The following is a 16,570-nucleotide window of genomic DNA, read 5'->3' as shown; positions in this document are numbered from 1 at the left end:
CCCCAAATGTATTACCAACTGGAGATGACTCTCCTTCCTCAAAAAAAAAAAAGCAAAAAAACCAAAAAAACACCAAACAAAACCTGCCCAAGCACTTCTCACAGGATCAACAGCAAGGTACCAAAACCAATTTAAATATACAGATGTTTCTTATGTTTTGTTATAATCCTAATTCTCCAATAATCCAGTGGATTGGCAGCAGAAATAAATTAGTGGCCACCATTTACTTGCTGCTGAAATCAAATTATTCCCCTAACCTGAGGTCCATCTTAATCCCACTTATAAAGCCCCAGGGATGAGAGAAGAGGAAACAAGCCTCTGAAGCCTTCAGGTTTTAGCACTGAGAGAAAGGTCCTTTTGTATTTGAAGCTTCTCATGAAATGAAACTAAAGCAGTCAAATTGTGCTTCTACATTTAGCACTTGCAGCAGTATTCTTGTTCCTTTCTTTGCCACCACTTTCCACAGCGTTCTGCCACACCATTGCTCCACACATGGTGTGCTGGTTACTGAGAGGGGCTTCCTGGGATGACTGGCAGCTCTTTGCCCTTAAATTGGCCTACGAGAGACCCTTTGGCTCCAATGGATACCATAGGGAAGAGAGTTCCACTCCTCCTTCCCACTGTGCTACAGTCACCACCAAAGCGAAGTACCTTTGTCCCAAAACACAATACAGGCCTAAGCCCTTCTTTCCCAAATAAAAAGGGGACACAGACAACCCTTTTATTTTAGATACCACTACACCACGTCTTCTATGTTCACCCAGCAGTACACTGGTACAAATCTTCAGCACAAATCTTTCTTTCCTGCAGCATTTTCACCAGGCTAACAACATCTCCTCCCTTCCCCACGGACACCAGCATCTATCCATCCATCGCTGCCCCTTGGCAGGTCAATTCTCCCCTCCCCCAGCACCCGGAGCCCTGTTTCCCCGCACGCACCCCAGGCCGGGCTCTCACAAGGATGCCGCTGCCCCACGGATGGAAGAGATGGGGCCCGGGGCAGAAGTGAATTAGGAGGAATTTCTTCTCATTGGACATTGGAAGGGGCTGCCCAGGGAGGCGGTGGAATCACCGTCCCTGAAGGTGCTTCAGGAAAGACTGGACGTGGCACTCGATACTGTGCTCTAATTGACAAGGCGGTGCTCGGTCATAGGTTGGACTCGCTGACCTCAGGGGTTTCTTCCAACCTAAGTGAACCTGGGATTCTGTGATAACCTGTCCCGGCGCCCCTGCAGCTTCCCTTTCCCCCTGTCAGAAGACAATTCCTCCCCACTCGGGTCTCTCCCATCGGGGAGAGCTCGTCCCCCTCCATCCCGGCGAAAGGAGACCCGCCCGGGGCCCTTTCGGGGGCGCCTCCCCAGCCGGAGCCCAGCGCGCCGCTCTCCCGGGCCCAGCGAGCCCCCCCTCACAGACCTGTGGATCCGGCCATCTTGTCCGAGCCCCCCCCACACCGCTCCGGGCCCGCACGCCACGCGCGTCACTTCCCCTCGGAGCCGCTCCGTCACTTCCCGCCAGGAAGGACGAGGCGCATCCCGGGAGCGCGCGGGCGGGCGGGGCCAGAGGACGGTGCCGGCATCAAGGCGCGCGCCCGTCCCGGGAGCCGGCCTGGCTCTGTTCCCGCCGGCAGCGAGCTTCCCGGGCGTGCTCCCCTCTCTCTGCAGCCTTCTCGCCAGCCCCTGGCCATACGCGTCTCTGTCTCCAGGCACCCGCTACGTCTGATCCCGTGGGGGCTATTACACCTGGGAAGCAAATTCCCGTGGCTGCGTCCCTACCCCGCTCAGCCCGCACTCCCTAACCTTCCAATAATAGGGAAGTCGGCACACAGCGGTGAAGCTTTACTTAATTTTTTTGGTTTTTCAGCTCGCCTTCAAACAAGACACTTAGATTCAGAAGTGTCTTTGGAGAAAAAAAGACTATATAAAGTGTCAAAGGCAGAAAAGGAAAGAATACAGATAAAAATTTAAAAGCCACAGAAATGCCAGAAGAACCATATCAAAGAGCTGCTAATTAGAAGTAGCTCTCAGAATTATCTGACAGTTTCAAAGGCTGAAATACTTGACATTCAGTAGCATGAGAACTGTGGAAAATTAATTCCACAAATGTCTAGCTGCAATGTCAAATGTTCCTTCACCTGCAGAAGTCAGTTACAAAACTCAAATTCCACACCCTTCCCCAAGAGCCAATGCCGAGCTCAGCTGAAGGCGGCTGCTGCGGTAGCACCTTGCACATCCTACCTGGGAACCACCACCTGCACTGTGCTGGGGACCCATTGGCAGGTGGGAGAAGCCAGCTCCCCTTGCAGAGTGCTGGAGAAAGGCAGCAGGCTCAGGAACAATCCAAAAGGGCCCTGCTGGCATTCATGTAGACATGAGGGGAACGCACACCAAAGCAACCTGCAGGCGAACACACCTGAAAGGGGACACATCCCAAAACGTGTGCCAGGGTCACTGCAATGAGGGATTCCCACGAGGACCTGCAGCCCCTAACAAAAAAGCCTGTCACACACACCTCACTAACCAGTGACAACACCCACATGCTGTCTTTCACATCCTATTTTAAAAATAACGTTCGGTTTTTTCCTTTACAGCTTATAAAGAGAGAGTAAAACTCATTCACAGACTTCTGGTAGAGATCAGACACAGCAACGATGCAAGATGTTTTTCTTCCAGCTAAATTGAAACCTCTTCCTCAGCAAAGATTCAAATCACAGAGTATGTTGAGTTGGAAGGGACCCACAAGGACCACAGAGTCCAACTCCTGGCCCTGCACAGCACCGTCCCCACCCTCACACATAAAGTGTTCTGCCTCCCTGCATTTATCCTTTGTTCATTTTACCCCAATAATGGTTTTGCTCTCTCTGCATACATAAAAATGATAAATCTACTATAGTTTTTGGTCCTTCCATTGATTTCTTTTATCAAGTTACTAGTTATGGCCAGATTTTTGTGGCAAAAGAAATAAGCAGGAGCTTCAATATTTACACCAAAAGAATTACAAGTAAGCTTTTCCAGTACAGTGAAACTGTTCCTTAAGCTGCATTTCAATGATCTGTGGAGCCTTCTGTTGTCAAAACAAACTGGTTGTAGGGATTCTCTTGTGTAGCCTATTTCAGTATTTTCATAGAAGCAGTAACAATACTGAAAAAAAGTCAGAATAATTTGAAAAGTTCTCCCCTATTATAACATCACTGTAGAAGATATTGTGGCCTTGAACAGAAAAAAAAAAGTTGTCCTTCTCCTATTTTTTGGAATCAAAAGCAGGTGCAGGAGGGCTGTTAGAGACCTACATAAGCCTAGTCCACTGTTGTCCATCCATAATGTAACCAGGCTGTGCTCCTACTTGCATTAAGGTAAAACCTCCTCAGCTCCAAGGTCAGAAAGAAGCACAATGACCACCCACTGCCTGTGCATTTATTTTTTTTAAGATGAATCCTTCTTTTTTAGGTGATTCTGTGCTAACAATGAACAGCACACCTGCAAATATTGAGACATGACAGAAATAGAGCCATAGGCTCCCCAAACCAAAGCCCACTTGTATTCCATGAGTCTCTGAAAGCACACAGCAGACTCCACAGTTCATCTGTGTCCAGACCCATCCACTAGATGTCAAGGCGTACATTTAGCAGCAACAAATGTTCTACAATCATGTTGTGAAATAATTTTATTTAAAAGAAGAGTTTCACAGAGTTGATATTTTTGAGTGCAGATTCTACAGATGGCCTTCATGTTGTACAACACTGTCTCCAGAGTTGCCATATTATGGTCCCCAAGCTCCATCTCAACCTGAAAGATTTTCTAATTAATATTTGGAACAATGTATTGATAAAAGACAACTAAGGAATTATTATTTGCTATTTACAGACTACAACAAACAAAGACATAGCAATATCTTCCCGCAAGTTTAGTACAAACAAATTATTTTTCAGAATGAATAACTACCTTGTGTAACTAATTTAAGCATGACATTACAGAGGACTGTAGTGAAAAGTATGAGTGGTAAGAGTAATAAGAATAATAGAAATCGAATAAAACTGATTTCCCTCATGGTTCTTTACATAGAATATCTCTATGCAATTTCTGACACAGAAAGCACAGACAGATCCAGAGTGGTCAGTCCTTTGACATGGGGCTCTGGGAACTACTTACCCATTAACAAGTAGTATACTTCCACAGGTAGTAGTTCTTTTGAGAGGCAGGACCCTTGTGTCTCTCAAACCTGTAAATTCTTCACAAGATAGTTTACCTAAAAAATAAGGACATAAAACACCACATGGGGTGAGCAAAAACCTTCTATTCATACTTACACCAAAAGAATTAGAAGTAAGCTTTTCCAGTGTTTACAAGCTCTAATAGACAGAAGTGCCCCAATGTAGGAAGCTGGGCACAAATTTCCTATGAATGAAAAGTCATTAGTCCTGAGAGCTTTCAGCTTTTTGAGTGGTTGCATACTGCACCTGAACGGAGCCCCACCAAATTCCCTCATTCCATCAGTGCACAACTTGCACTTGATCAGCCAAGAAGAGCAATATAACTAATTTCCCTTAAAAGCACACAAAGTGTCAGGTATTGCGTAGTAACAGAAACACAGAAAACACAGAAACAATAATAATCACAGAGAAGACTACTGAGAGTCTCATTCCAAGCAAACAGACATTTAAATTATTACCTGAATCCAAAAGGGACTCATGACAAGACCACAATATTTTTCTCTCCATTAGACTTCATTTTAAGAGGCATCAAGCAGCCTTACAGTCATAATTCCTTTTTTTCTCTCCAGTATTTGGAAAATAAAAGAGAAAGAAGCAAATGCAATTTCTGTCCCATTCCATCTAGAAGTTAATTCCTTTCTTCTCATGGTCACAGGAAGATCTCCCTTATCTTCTTCAAGGCTGCTAATTGTAAATCTATGCAGCAGAGTTTCTCCTCCATCCTTAATATGGAGCCTAATAACAACTTTTGTTTCCCATTTCTGTTTGTTTTAATATGTGCACTCCCAAGTTCCTAATTGCACAAATTCTATGTACATGTAAGAAGCACATTCTGCTTGTTTCCTCATGCTATCTCAAACTGGAAGTACAAGCAGTTAAATATCTGAATAAGCCAGTGAAAAAATCAGATTAAAATAAACAAACCAACCACTAAACAAACAAACAAAAAAAAAACATCCTCATGAAGCCTTAAAAATGTGCAAGCATAGATTGAGAGAGAAAATTTCCATTGTACTTCAGAGATGTGAAAGTTCACAAGCAAAAGGCACAATCTTGCTAGCAGCTGCAGCAGAACTATAGAATGTTCTAGACCACTCTTTCCAATAAACAGCCTATACAACCAAAACAGAGCAGAAACAATGAGTCATACTAAAAGCATGAACACAAAATTTTGTTCACTACACACTGAACTATAATATCAAATGTAAAGTTAACTAATGAATGAAATAATTAAATAAATACTTAAAGACCAATCGAAAAATTTCTCATTTCCTTTTCTCAATAAATTTTGCATGCCATTTTTTATTGCATTAAGATGTCAGTAAATTTGATTATTTCACACAAAGATTTTACTTTTTTACTTCCTCTATGCAGAAGAGCAAACATCTGATTTTAAAATGAAAAAATTAAATATTTAAATCAATATGCCTTTTTTTTTTAATTTACAGTTCTTTCAGGTTTCTGTACACCATCATACAAGAAAACTTAAGCGTAAATAGGAAAATACTTTTGAACACTGCTGTGTGGTTTTTGACAACATCAATACTGAAAACACTGGAGAATGCGGGCATCGATCCCGCTACCTCTCGCATGCTAAGCGAGCGCTCTACCATTTGAGCTAATTCCCCACCTGAAAAAAAACAGTTTTGAAACTAGTACACAGACATTTTAAACTGACAAAAAATGCAACATAACTATGTTTGATTATAAATTCGTTGTTTCTTGCCGAGTCATTTTTTCCACTCCACAACTGACTGCAGCCCACAGCTGCAATCATGGGACACATCTTTCAGCATGCACACTACCAGAATGATCTTATTCATCCTTTTATAGCATGAGTCTTTGTTATTTAGCTGGTTTCATACAAGAACCTCTCCAGAAGATCAAGTTACTTAAAAGAAACCAAATGTGTGTTTCTAGGGAAAAAGAAAAAAAAAGGCCCTACTTTTATTGAACAACTGTTCCAAATTCAACAAGGAAAACCCATGTTCTTTCCAATTTTCAGGGCATGCACATGTAAAGACTGGTTCAGGAAACATTTAATAAAGGAAAAAAAGATGTTACATGCTTGAATGAAACACAGTTTTATAGTCAAAACTTGTGCATATATATATACATATATATATGCATATATATGCACACACACATCCTGTCATATAAATATGTATATATGCACACATACATCTTTTTTACAGGTGCTTGGCTTCTCTGAGGTGACAGCGTCAAGTGAAAATAAAGCAGATCTTTATTTTTCTTATTTATTACCTCACCAAACGCACTTGCCTACAATACGTTACTTTTAACAGCCTTAAATCATTGACTTTTTGAAAAATGAACGAACCGGTGCTCACGTGGCTTGACACGTTCCATAAAGCTTGTACCGTAGGCAGTGACCACGACAATGCACACCCCCCCCCCTTCCCCAGACTGCACTCACAGCCCCTGGCGCCTGGTCCCTTACCCCCCACCCCCCCACAAAACTGCACCCAGAGCCCCCCGGAGCTCGGCTCCCCCCAGAGAAAACCCAAACCCCCTGGGCCCGGCCGAGCAGCGATGGCGCGGCCGGCCCGGAGCCGCGGCAGCCCCGCCGCAGGGGCCGCTCTGCGCCCGTCCCCGGAGCTCCTGTCATGGCCCCTGCAGCTGCGGCTCCCTCACGGCCCCTGGGCCTCGGCTCGTCGCGTTTGCTTCGCTGCTTCCTCGGGACAGCCGTCTCTCCTTCCATAAAGCCTTTCCTTTGGCGTTCCAAAATCCCCTGCCACCTGCTCCGTGCTCTGCCGTCCCCTCCTTCCCGCAGCCTCCTCGCTTCTGCTTCACAGAATTACAGGATCGATTAGGTTGGAAAAGACCTCAGAGATCATCGAGTTTAACTTCTGCCTGAACACTACCACCATGTTAACCAGACCATGGCATTAAGTACCACATCCAGTCTTTCCTGAAACACCCCCAGGGTCAGTGATTCCACCACCTGTCTGGGCAGCCCATTCCAATGTCTAATCACCCCTTCTGTGAAGGAATTCTTTTTGATGTCCAAACTAAACCTCCCCTGGCGTATCTTATATCATCTTGTCCTCTCCCTAGATACATGTGAGAAGAAGCTGACCCTCATCTGGCTTACAACCTCCTTTCAGGTGGTTGTGGAGAGTGATAAAGGTCCCCCCGACCCTCATTTTCTCCATGACAAACACCTACAGCTCCCTCAGCCACTCCTCAATAGGACACGTGCTCCAGACCCTCCACCAGCTCTGTTGTGTTCCTCTGGACACACGTCAATATCCTTCTTGGTGCGGGGGACCCAGAACTGAACATGGCTCTCAAGGTGAGGCCGCACCGGTGCTGAGTACAGGGTGATAATCGCTGATCCTGCTGGCCACACTATTTCTGATACAAAAATAACGTGAACACACCTGTAACAACATTCACATACACGTAACTTGATCGACCCAGGTTTTTTGAGCTGAACCAAACCAAAGTGGCTGAGCTCCGCTTTACATCTTTCCTCTACTTATTTTAACCAGAGAGGTCTCTCAGGTCTATCTTTGAAACATAAAGTGATATACCAAGCAAGAGAGCTGTGTTTGGCTCTGGGTCTCTGTAGGGTGAGAAGAGTTTACAAACTCCACCTGATTTGTCATGGCAGTGTTCACTTCTGCTCTTCTCCATAAACCCTCTCTGCTCCTGACATATTATGTAGCCCATAATCTGCCACCCAGTGACTCTCTGACTGTTGCTTCAACACCTTCATTTACAGAGGAGATTGTTCCTGCACTGTGTCGGCACTAAACCAGACAATGGCTCCTTGCTAAGCCAGGCCGCATTGCTCACTCCACAGATGGGAGAAGTTACTCATCCATCAAGTTTAAGCCAGGCCAAGAAGAAATTAAATCAGAGCTTGAGTGGAGGTAGGATCACCACGTGACTGGTTTCTAACCAGCCTGGCTTGTTTTTACCTCATTTACTGGCTTCTGGTGATGCTGAATCATTTTATGTACCTTAGCACTGACATGTGATGAATGGCTTGGAGATACTGTACATGCACATCCAGTTGTTCCTGGAGCTGGATTCTTTGGCAGGAGGCAAGACAGACTAGGAATAACTGAAACTAAGCCACTGTCTTTTCTCTGTGTGGCAGTATCCACTTTGTGCTTGACAAGCTTCAGCATTGATTTGCTACAATTTTTTGACAGTGCCAACGACAAGGAAATAGGAAGGGGAAGAAAGAATAATGGTATGCAGAAAAAAACACAGCTGGCAGTCTAAGAGCACTAATGGTACAAGTGAGAGAAATAATCAGGTACAAAGTAGCTATGGATTTATGGCCAGCTGTATGCTTAAGATATACCTGATTTTTTAGCTTGGTTGTTTGGTTTTTTTAAATACTGAAGCTAGTCCTGTCAGAGGTAAACCCAAGATTTTTTTAAGGGCAGGAAAGAGTGACTGATTGATTGATTGATTGTGTATAGTTTTTCAGTATTTGGAGAATGTTAAAAAAAATTAAAAGCAGTGTGAAAAATGATATAACACTTGTGAAGTAAGGAGAGATCTCTGCCATGTGAGTAATTCAGTTTCTGTGGCAGCTGCTAGAACATGCACAAGCTCTTCAGCGGGTTTTCTACTGAAAACACTAGGTGGGAAACTGTGATACAAAATTCAGCTGAAATTAGCCACATTTTTTTCACATGATCTTATTTATGAAGCATTAACCACCTTGGATACTCATCTGGGCCTAAAAGTGCCTGCTTGCTTGCTCATCTCTAGGAATTTAGAGTGAGTTCGCTAACCAACACTCATTATTCCATTATTTAGCAGTGATGACAAGGAACATATTTAGACCAGGCATTCCTGAGTAACCTCCTGGTCAAGTCTTTGGATTAAAAAAAATCACCTTATTTTTGTCTTTATCTTCAGAAAAAATAAAGCTTTCTTCACAGGAAGTTGTTTAGAGATGGCTGCTAACAATTCAAATGCTGCTATGATCCTAAAGAACTGGTAAACAATTCAAGATTCTGCATTGATCTTGTTTCAAGTTGTCGAACACCATTAACAGTTTTTTCATAGCCTTGTATTTATTTGAGAAGTGTTGAAGTAGCTGTAATTTTACTAACAATATTTAGCAAAAGAAAACTTAAGAGCTACATAAAAATAGCTCAGCCGTTGCTGAAAGAAATCAATGAATTTCTGTTTTTCCTCATTTTACTTTTTTCAGGAAAAATATCTAGCAACACACAAAAATAGCAAGGTTATATATGCACAGGAGATGTGTTACTGCCAAAACTTCAGAGACTCCAAGGAACTGAGGAAGAAGTGTGTGAGCTAGAGCACCTTAGCCTACACAGTTTCACCAAGCCTGCTGGTAAACTAAAGGTGGGTTTTATCATTTATTGCTAAAACTGCCTTTTCTTGCTAACAGTTAACCTGATGTTTGGTGTCAAAGGTGCAGAAGCTGAGATTGTTTGCAAGACAGGAATAGCTTTTACAGTTGCAAATAACCCTTATATTCTATAATCTCCTTTAAAAAAAAAAAAAACCAGAAAGTGACAGAGAAAGATATATTGCATATCCAAATTATTCAGAAGTTGTGTTCTTAGCTGTTAGAAACCATCAGGAATGTGGTTGGAAAATGGAAATTCTGTCCTCCTTAAACACATATTGATGTGCGTTTTTAAAAATTGTTTTTGGACCTCCACCCTCAAAGCAATGCCTAGGAAAATGCATGAGCATAAACCTTATAATGAATTTACATTATGAAAAAAAATATTTAGGTCCATTTAAAGGCATACACACTCAGCTGATATTCCTGCTACTTACAGCCATTGCATTTGGAAAACTAGGATAAAAATCTGCTTTTTCCAGCATTACCTTTCCCCCCTGATGATACAGAAGGCAGCTTCAGGGGGACAGAAGAGCTGGCCAACAGGCAGGTTGGTGGCTTTTCTTTAGGACACTTACCTGCCATCCCACAGCTGGTTCATGCACCAGGAGGAGACACAGCTATGGCATTTCCTTGTTCCCACGATGACAAACCTCCCATCACCGCCTGCTCACCACTCCATCTATAAAGGAATAAAAGCAGGGCAGCAGCTGCCCTGAAGGAGAGAGTTGCCATTGGGGTGGGTGGAAGGTTCTAGCACAGGGCAGAGCACGCTGAGTGCCTGGGAAGGGTGGAGCAGAGCCCCAGTGCTGAGAGGCCGGGAAGGTGGGAACATGTGGGCAGGGGAGGTGTGTCTGGTTTGCTGGCCCTTGGAACGAGTCCGGGCTGAGATCATCGAAAGACAAAGCAGGTGGAGGAGGTTTGTGCACAGCCTTTTACCCAGGGGCTTTCTGGTCGTGGTGGTTGTTTTAGTGGGTCTCACAAAATCTAGTTTTGGAGTCATGGGGGTGCTCGTTTGAAGGAGGAGGTGCAGTGGGCAGTGCAGCTCCTCAGCAGAGGAGGTGGTTTTGTGGGTTCTCCTGGGGTTCCTATTCCTGTGCTGATCTGCCATGACTCGGTCTCCAGCTCTCCTTCAATTGTTCTCAACAGCTAGAAGCACACTAATCCTACACTGCATTAGTAAATTTTAATAGCTGTTGTTTTCTTTATTTCTGATACTGCTCCTTCGGAGTTCGCTTAGTTTGTAACATTGAGTCAGGAGAGAAGTGAAAGATTCAAATGAGAGGGTAACTTGGGTTGAAGAGTTTGTTGAAGTGGGTGCCATCCCGAACTTTTTGTTGTCTTAATTCAGCATGGCTGTGGTGTTTTGAATACACTGTAAGCAGGTAACTTCATCAGTGAATGCAGGTCCTCTAATGATAAATCTGGTTTCTCTGTTCTAGTTTAAAATTATTGTATGTCATGGTGGGGTATAAATTTTAGAAAGGAAATCTGTCAGCTTTTCATATGGACCTAAGTAATCAGATGTTAAACATACCCTGAACTTCAGTGAGTTCTGTGTATCTTAACCCTCTAGTCTTTGGACATTGCAGCCAAATATATTTTTCCATTCATTCCCCATAACCAGTTCCTTGGGGCTTTTTATAAATAGTTGATTTATTTATTTGGATGAGGTTATTGTTCTTAAAACTACTCTGTTATTCTTGGGAAAAATTTCATTTAGTGAGCATGTGGTTCTGTTCCTTAGTAAAAGCCACAGGATAGAGGGATCTGAATCTTCTTAAGTCTTCTAAGCTATGAAAAATCTTCATTCTCACCCTTGTTAACTTTGGCACAAAAAGTGAAAGGTGGATAAAAATTGAAAACATAAAGAAATTGTTTACTATTCTGTGGAAATCCATGGCTTGGAAGAGACACTAAATGAACATGAGGAAAATCTTCTATGTGCTGTTTAGTGATAGCTGATTAGCCAAGTGGCCTAGGCATAGCTAGCCCACATTCTCTGCTATGTGGAATTATAGGGAATGTGGAGAAAATTTAGATTCTTGCAGTGCTGATTTAGAAGACAAAGGTTGCAGATCCAGTGGGATTCAGGCGTAGTCAATCTCATTACTTTTGCAATAACCTTGTTTATTGATATTAACTATTAAGAGGGCATTGTACATGTAGCACAATGTTGACACTTTTTTAAACACTCGTCATGTTAGTAGAGATACAAGGTCTTCCAGAAAAATTGGGAGTAAGTTGTAATGTGAGTCTAGCCATTTTCCTCGGGAAAAAATGCATAATCATGTTAATGTATGACTTCCTGTTTCAACATCTGAAAATAGAATGAAATCTTGGCCATTCTGGACTCCCTATCATAACCTAGGTGGAAACCTAAAATCTATGAATCCTTTTAGAGAGAGAGAATGGTAACTTGTATGTTTTCTTGGTATTTCAACTCCCTGATAAAGTTAGAGATTTTACAGGTTGAAATAATGAGGGTGATTTTTGTGTTGGTCCCCAGGGAGATGACTGTGAGCAGCATAAAATGATCTTGCTCAGAGCTGTGCTCTGAGATCACCGTCTCCTTATTAATGCACAGAGAGCACAGTGTTTACCTAAATGCTAATCTGATAAATATATACAAAAACATTTTGGTGCCATACTTCTTACTAAAGCAGTATATTTAATATGAATTATTTTGGCTTTTGCAAGTTTCTGCTGTGGCTGATAATGGTAACTGAAGGTACTTGGGATGCCTGATTCTTTGACCAATATTGGACAATTTTGTACTGGTCCTTAACCTCCCAGATGGACTGTACTGATTTTGTTCAAACGTGGTAACTGCAGGAGCAAATACTATTAAAAGTAGCAAATCTTTCTAGTGTTTATTATGTCTTGAGTTTGGTCTTTTTTCTTTTTGGTTGGTTCTTATGTTTTGGGATTTCTTTAGCATGTTTATGTCCTGTGCTTTTGGGTATGAATCAATGAATAATGGTAAAATGGAGGCAAAATTTTATGAACAAGCAATAACATCTTCACCAACAAATCAAGTTTTATTCTCATTGTGCCCATTAAAAACAGAAATAGGGATTCTGGGACGTTTCTTCTGACTCATGGCAATGTCTCCTGTGTTGCTTTTTATGTGATTTACAGTGCATTTGGTGGGGTGCTGTCTGTTGGAGTTTGAGGTTTTTTCCCTCAGAGGATGGTGTGAATTTTGCTGTCCAATTCCATATTTTGATACTGCTTTTCAGTAAAATTATCTCTGAGGTCCAAAAGACGTTTCCTTCAATGCTTTAAATATAGCTTTGCCTTCAATGCTTTAAATATGGGATAAATACGGGATACAGAACTGGAGACATACTTGTTTCATTTTAATGCTGTATCTATCAACTTGAAGGTTAGGCTATTTAACAGAATGAACTGAATATACTAGAGCTGTCCTTACTCATTTTGTCACTGCTTAATTTATAGTTCATTCTGAGTTTTGCTTGATTTTAAGTAATTTTTACCCTACCTGCTGTGTTAAAGCTTTAAGACTGTCAGTGCCTAGTCACAAATTGAAAGTTTCACTTTGTGTGCAGTTGTAAGCCTTCTTGGGGATTCCCTTAATTAAACCAAGTGGATGTGCTGTACCTTTCAAAATCTGGTTTGATTAAACCCTGCTCTTACCTGGGCTTACAAGCCTGATACAGACACAACTAGAAAGGTTCTGTTTGCTTGCTTATTTGTTTTATAGGATACGTGGTTTTGAGACTTAAAAATGGGTTTTGTTCAGAAGGAATGCTAAGAAAAATGTGAAACATCCCAGAATAGAAGGAGCAGCAATCTTCCCTAGTTTGCCAGGCATACTGACCTCTGTGGGGCTTTCAGTCAGCCACTTGCTTAAATGTCAGTGGTATCTGCAGCATAATTCCAGAAGTAAAAACTTAATGACCTCCTGCAAAAATAATTTCAGATGCTTCTTTACACATTGAATTAATAGGAGAGGGAAAACTTTTTTTTTGGCAAAGCCAGCTGTTTCAGTTAGACTGGAGGGAGTAGGTGGCAAGACACTGGAATTTTGTTAATGGAAGAATGGCCACGGGACTTCTGGTATACAGGTTTAGGCCTAGACCAAAGACTGAAATTTTGTTATTTCGTTTTCTGAAATCACTAAGTCACTGACAAGAAGAGATTTGAAAGATCTTTATATGTCAGTGTGATTCATGTGTCTTCAACCATCCTGGGGAAATCAGGAGCTGTTTATGTAGTTATTGAATAAATTTCATTTCAGATACTCCTTTTTTTCCAGAAAAGGAGATTGTTTAATATTGTAAGTGTAATAAAAATTCACAACTCTCTCTTGCTGTTTGTGAAACCACTAAACAGAATTTTCACTGCTGTTTCATTATAGTAAAAATTTGTAATTTTTCACATTTTAGTTGTGTATTTTTTATTTTTTTATGTATCTATGTGAGTGTGCTTGTCTATCTGGTGATAGCATCACAACTTAAAAATGCCTGAGAGATATAAGTAAATAATGTGAACTATTTGTTTCCTGGTGTTCCATTTGGTGCTTTCTTCAGTGTTTCCAAGAACCCTTGTTCCATGGTGCTTTTTTTTTTTTACCCCCTTTTTATAACGTGAACCCAGCCTCTATTACCACAAGAGGAAGAACTGGAAGAACTCCACCTATTCAGTCATATATATTTTATATTGTAAAACATAGAGAAGGATAAAGTAATTTAGCCGATTGTCTTCCACCTGGGGATTACAGATAGGAAAAATCTGTTTTAGAAAAAGTACAGTATTTAAATATATCCAGATTTCTCTTAAGCACTAATAATTGTTTGGTGTGAGCATAAGTCTGCAATTGCCTGGAAACACAAGCCCGGATGTTATCCAGATGCAGCTCCGCTGAACAAAGCGCCTGCTGCTGCTTCAAGGAGTCCAGATATCATATTAGGCTAAATTCCCACTACGGCTGTCAGAAGCAGTGCGCTTGCAGGAAGACCTAATTGTTTCTGCGTCTCGCTGGGGGGCTGAGCGCTGTTACTGCCTGCGCGTGATTTCCAGAGGGAATTAGAAGGACTCGGACTGCCCAGCTACCGGGGTTTGGTGGGGGGGGGAAGTTCTGTTCGCCTTGGAGGGGGCGGGTCACGGTTCAGCGCGATGCGCGGTGGCTGTGGCAGCGGTGGGAGCGCAGGGAGGAATCACCAGCGAAAGGAGCCGGGAGGCTGTGGGGGGAATTAGCTCAAATGGTAGAGCGCTCGCTTAGCATGCGAGAGGTAGCGGGATCGATGCCCGCATTCTCCAGCCTTTTGCTGCGCCGCTGCTTTGAATTCACATGCGTTTTCCTCGAGCAGTTTCGTAAGGATTAAAACGAATCCATTTGGAGACGCGTTTGCATAGTATGAACTATTTAAGTTTTTAACGTTGATCAGAGCTGAGCTTTATTTTTTTTAAAGTGCAAATGATCTTCTTCTCATGGCTAGAGGAGGGCATTAAATGATACCGTAGGAGACCGAATATCACTTGAAACTCTCGTTAGGAACAAGCGTGCCCTGCCCATCCCACAGCGGGTGAGAGGTAGCTGGAGAGACGCTAATTCTGTGGTGAGCTGATGATTTTTGTAGACACCTACCAATTTGTACATCGTCGCAGAGACAATTCCAATAACTTTTCGTATCTTTAGAAAGTAATCATAAATGCCCACATTCAGTGCAGTGAAGAGACGGAAGCAGTTATTTGTTTTTCCTGTATCACAGGCTTAACAGCGTCAGTTTAGATAGGTTCGTGAAGAAGTTGTTCCTCAGAGCGTGCACAGGTGTAATCTATACAATTACCGTTTCTTCTCCCCTTTTATTTGCCGCGTGAGGTGGTCTGTATTTCCTGGCTGAGGATTTTCTACTAGAAACCCGAACAGTTCATGGAAGAAAATCTTTTCCCACCATGGCGCCACAACCCATCAAAAACCTGGAGAATGCGGGCATCGATCCCGCTACCTCTCGCATGCTAAGCGAGCGCTCTACCATTTGAGCTAATTCCCCGTGCCGCGAGCAGTGCGGGGCGGTGGCACTCGCGCTCGGTCACCGCGCTCTGCTGTGCCCAGCCGCTGTGCCGAGCGACACTGTCACCTCTGAATTTACATGGAAAACACCATGGCTGAACAGCCGGGCTGCACGCTTGGCGTATGAAGAGTGTTTTCTCCTGTGTTCCTTGGGTGGAACAACTCGTTTTCCTGAGCAGTGCATCCTCTAGCGTTTATTCGAGGAGCAAGAACTAATTTTTTTACGTCTCTAACAAATACAAAAAGGCTTGTAAATTTAGAAAGATTGCTTTTAGAAGTCACTCAAGCACAGTGAGATTTTCTTCTCCTTTTTTTTTGAGCCTTTAGTTCCTTTTCCAACTTTATTTTCTCATTAAACATAAATAAATTATAAATACAGTGGTTTAAAAGTTCATGTTTAGTTTTTGGAGAGGAAAAATTCATTCATATATTCTTGTGTTATATTCTAGAAATTATTTGTATGTCCACCTTTTTTTATTGACTTTGATAATTCTGTCCAAATAGTATTGCATCTTAAATATATGGGGTTACTAAGCACATTTCTTAAATAGAAAAATTCAGCTGTAGTCATACTGACTGACTTGCAGTAGGAAGCACATGGCTAAACCTCTATTCACAGGCTATTAAATCAAAGAATGCTTTCTGGATTTTAAGAAGGAAAATATAGTTTACAGAGAGAGTGGATACACTGATATCCTCTGTTTAAATGCAGAGGACTAAGTCCTGCTGGTAAACTAAAGTGTGTACAGTAATTCAACAATACAGGTACTGCTGATTTCCTCTGAAGGATTTAACCCACTGGATGGCAGCAACCAGTCAAAACAAAATAAATTTCAAAATTGAGCATCAGCAAGTTACAACTTGTCCTAGGTAAGGTAGTACTCCAAATCTGTTACAATCCAATTACAGGTCGAGATGTGGAACTACAACTACATTGTGGCTGTAAACATTCTCT

General features: G+C 42.2%; 1 protein-coding gene, 1 long non-coding RNA gene and 3 other non-coding genes across 5 annotated transcripts in view; 1 reads left to right on the top strand and 4 right to left on the bottom strand.

Moving 5' to 3' along the window:
- Positions 1-1,510, bottom strand: part of UBE2V2 (ubiquitin conjugating enzyme E2 V2) — a 28,039-nt gene extending 26,529 nt beyond the window's left edge. Inside the window, exon 1 of the mRNA XM_030970987.1 lies at positions 1,414-1,510. Coding sequence (XP_030826847.1) covers positions 1,414-1,429 — 16 coding nt within the window. The 5' untranslated portion in view covers positions 1,430-1,510. The remainder of the gene's footprint in view (positions 1-1,413) is intronic.
- Positions 1,511-5,636: 4,126 nt separating this feature from the next.
- Positions 5,637-15,595, bottom strand: LOC115901323. Its single transcript, XR_004060532.1, has 2 exons — positions 15,522-15,595; positions 5,637-5,761 (listed from the first exon to the last, which is right to left on the bottom strand). It is a non-coding gene; the product is annotated as an uncharacterized LOC115901323 (long non-coding RNA).
- Positions 5,763-5,835, bottom strand: TRNAA-AGC. Its single transcript has one exon. It is a non-coding gene; the product is annotated as a tRNA-Ala (tRNA).
- On the top strand, positions 14,789-14,861 carry TRNAA-AGC. The gene has a single exon. It is a non-coding gene; the product is annotated as a tRNA-Ala (tRNA).
- Positions 15,523-15,595, bottom strand: TRNAA-AGC. Its single transcript has one exon. It is a non-coding gene; the product is annotated as a tRNA-Ala (tRNA).
- Positions 15,596-16,570: the final 975 nt, after the last annotated feature.

This window comes from Camarhynchus parvulus, chromosome 2, assembly GCF_901933205.1.
Source record: "Camarhynchus parvulus chromosome 2, STF_HiC, whole genome shotgun sequence".
Classification (NCBI taxonomy): domain Eukaryota; kingdom Metazoa; phylum Chordata; class Aves; order Passeriformes; family Thraupidae; genus Camarhynchus; species Camarhynchus parvulus.
The sequence above is the reverse complement of the archived record's forward strand: the minus strand, read 5'-3'. Positions and strand labels throughout refer to the sequence as shown.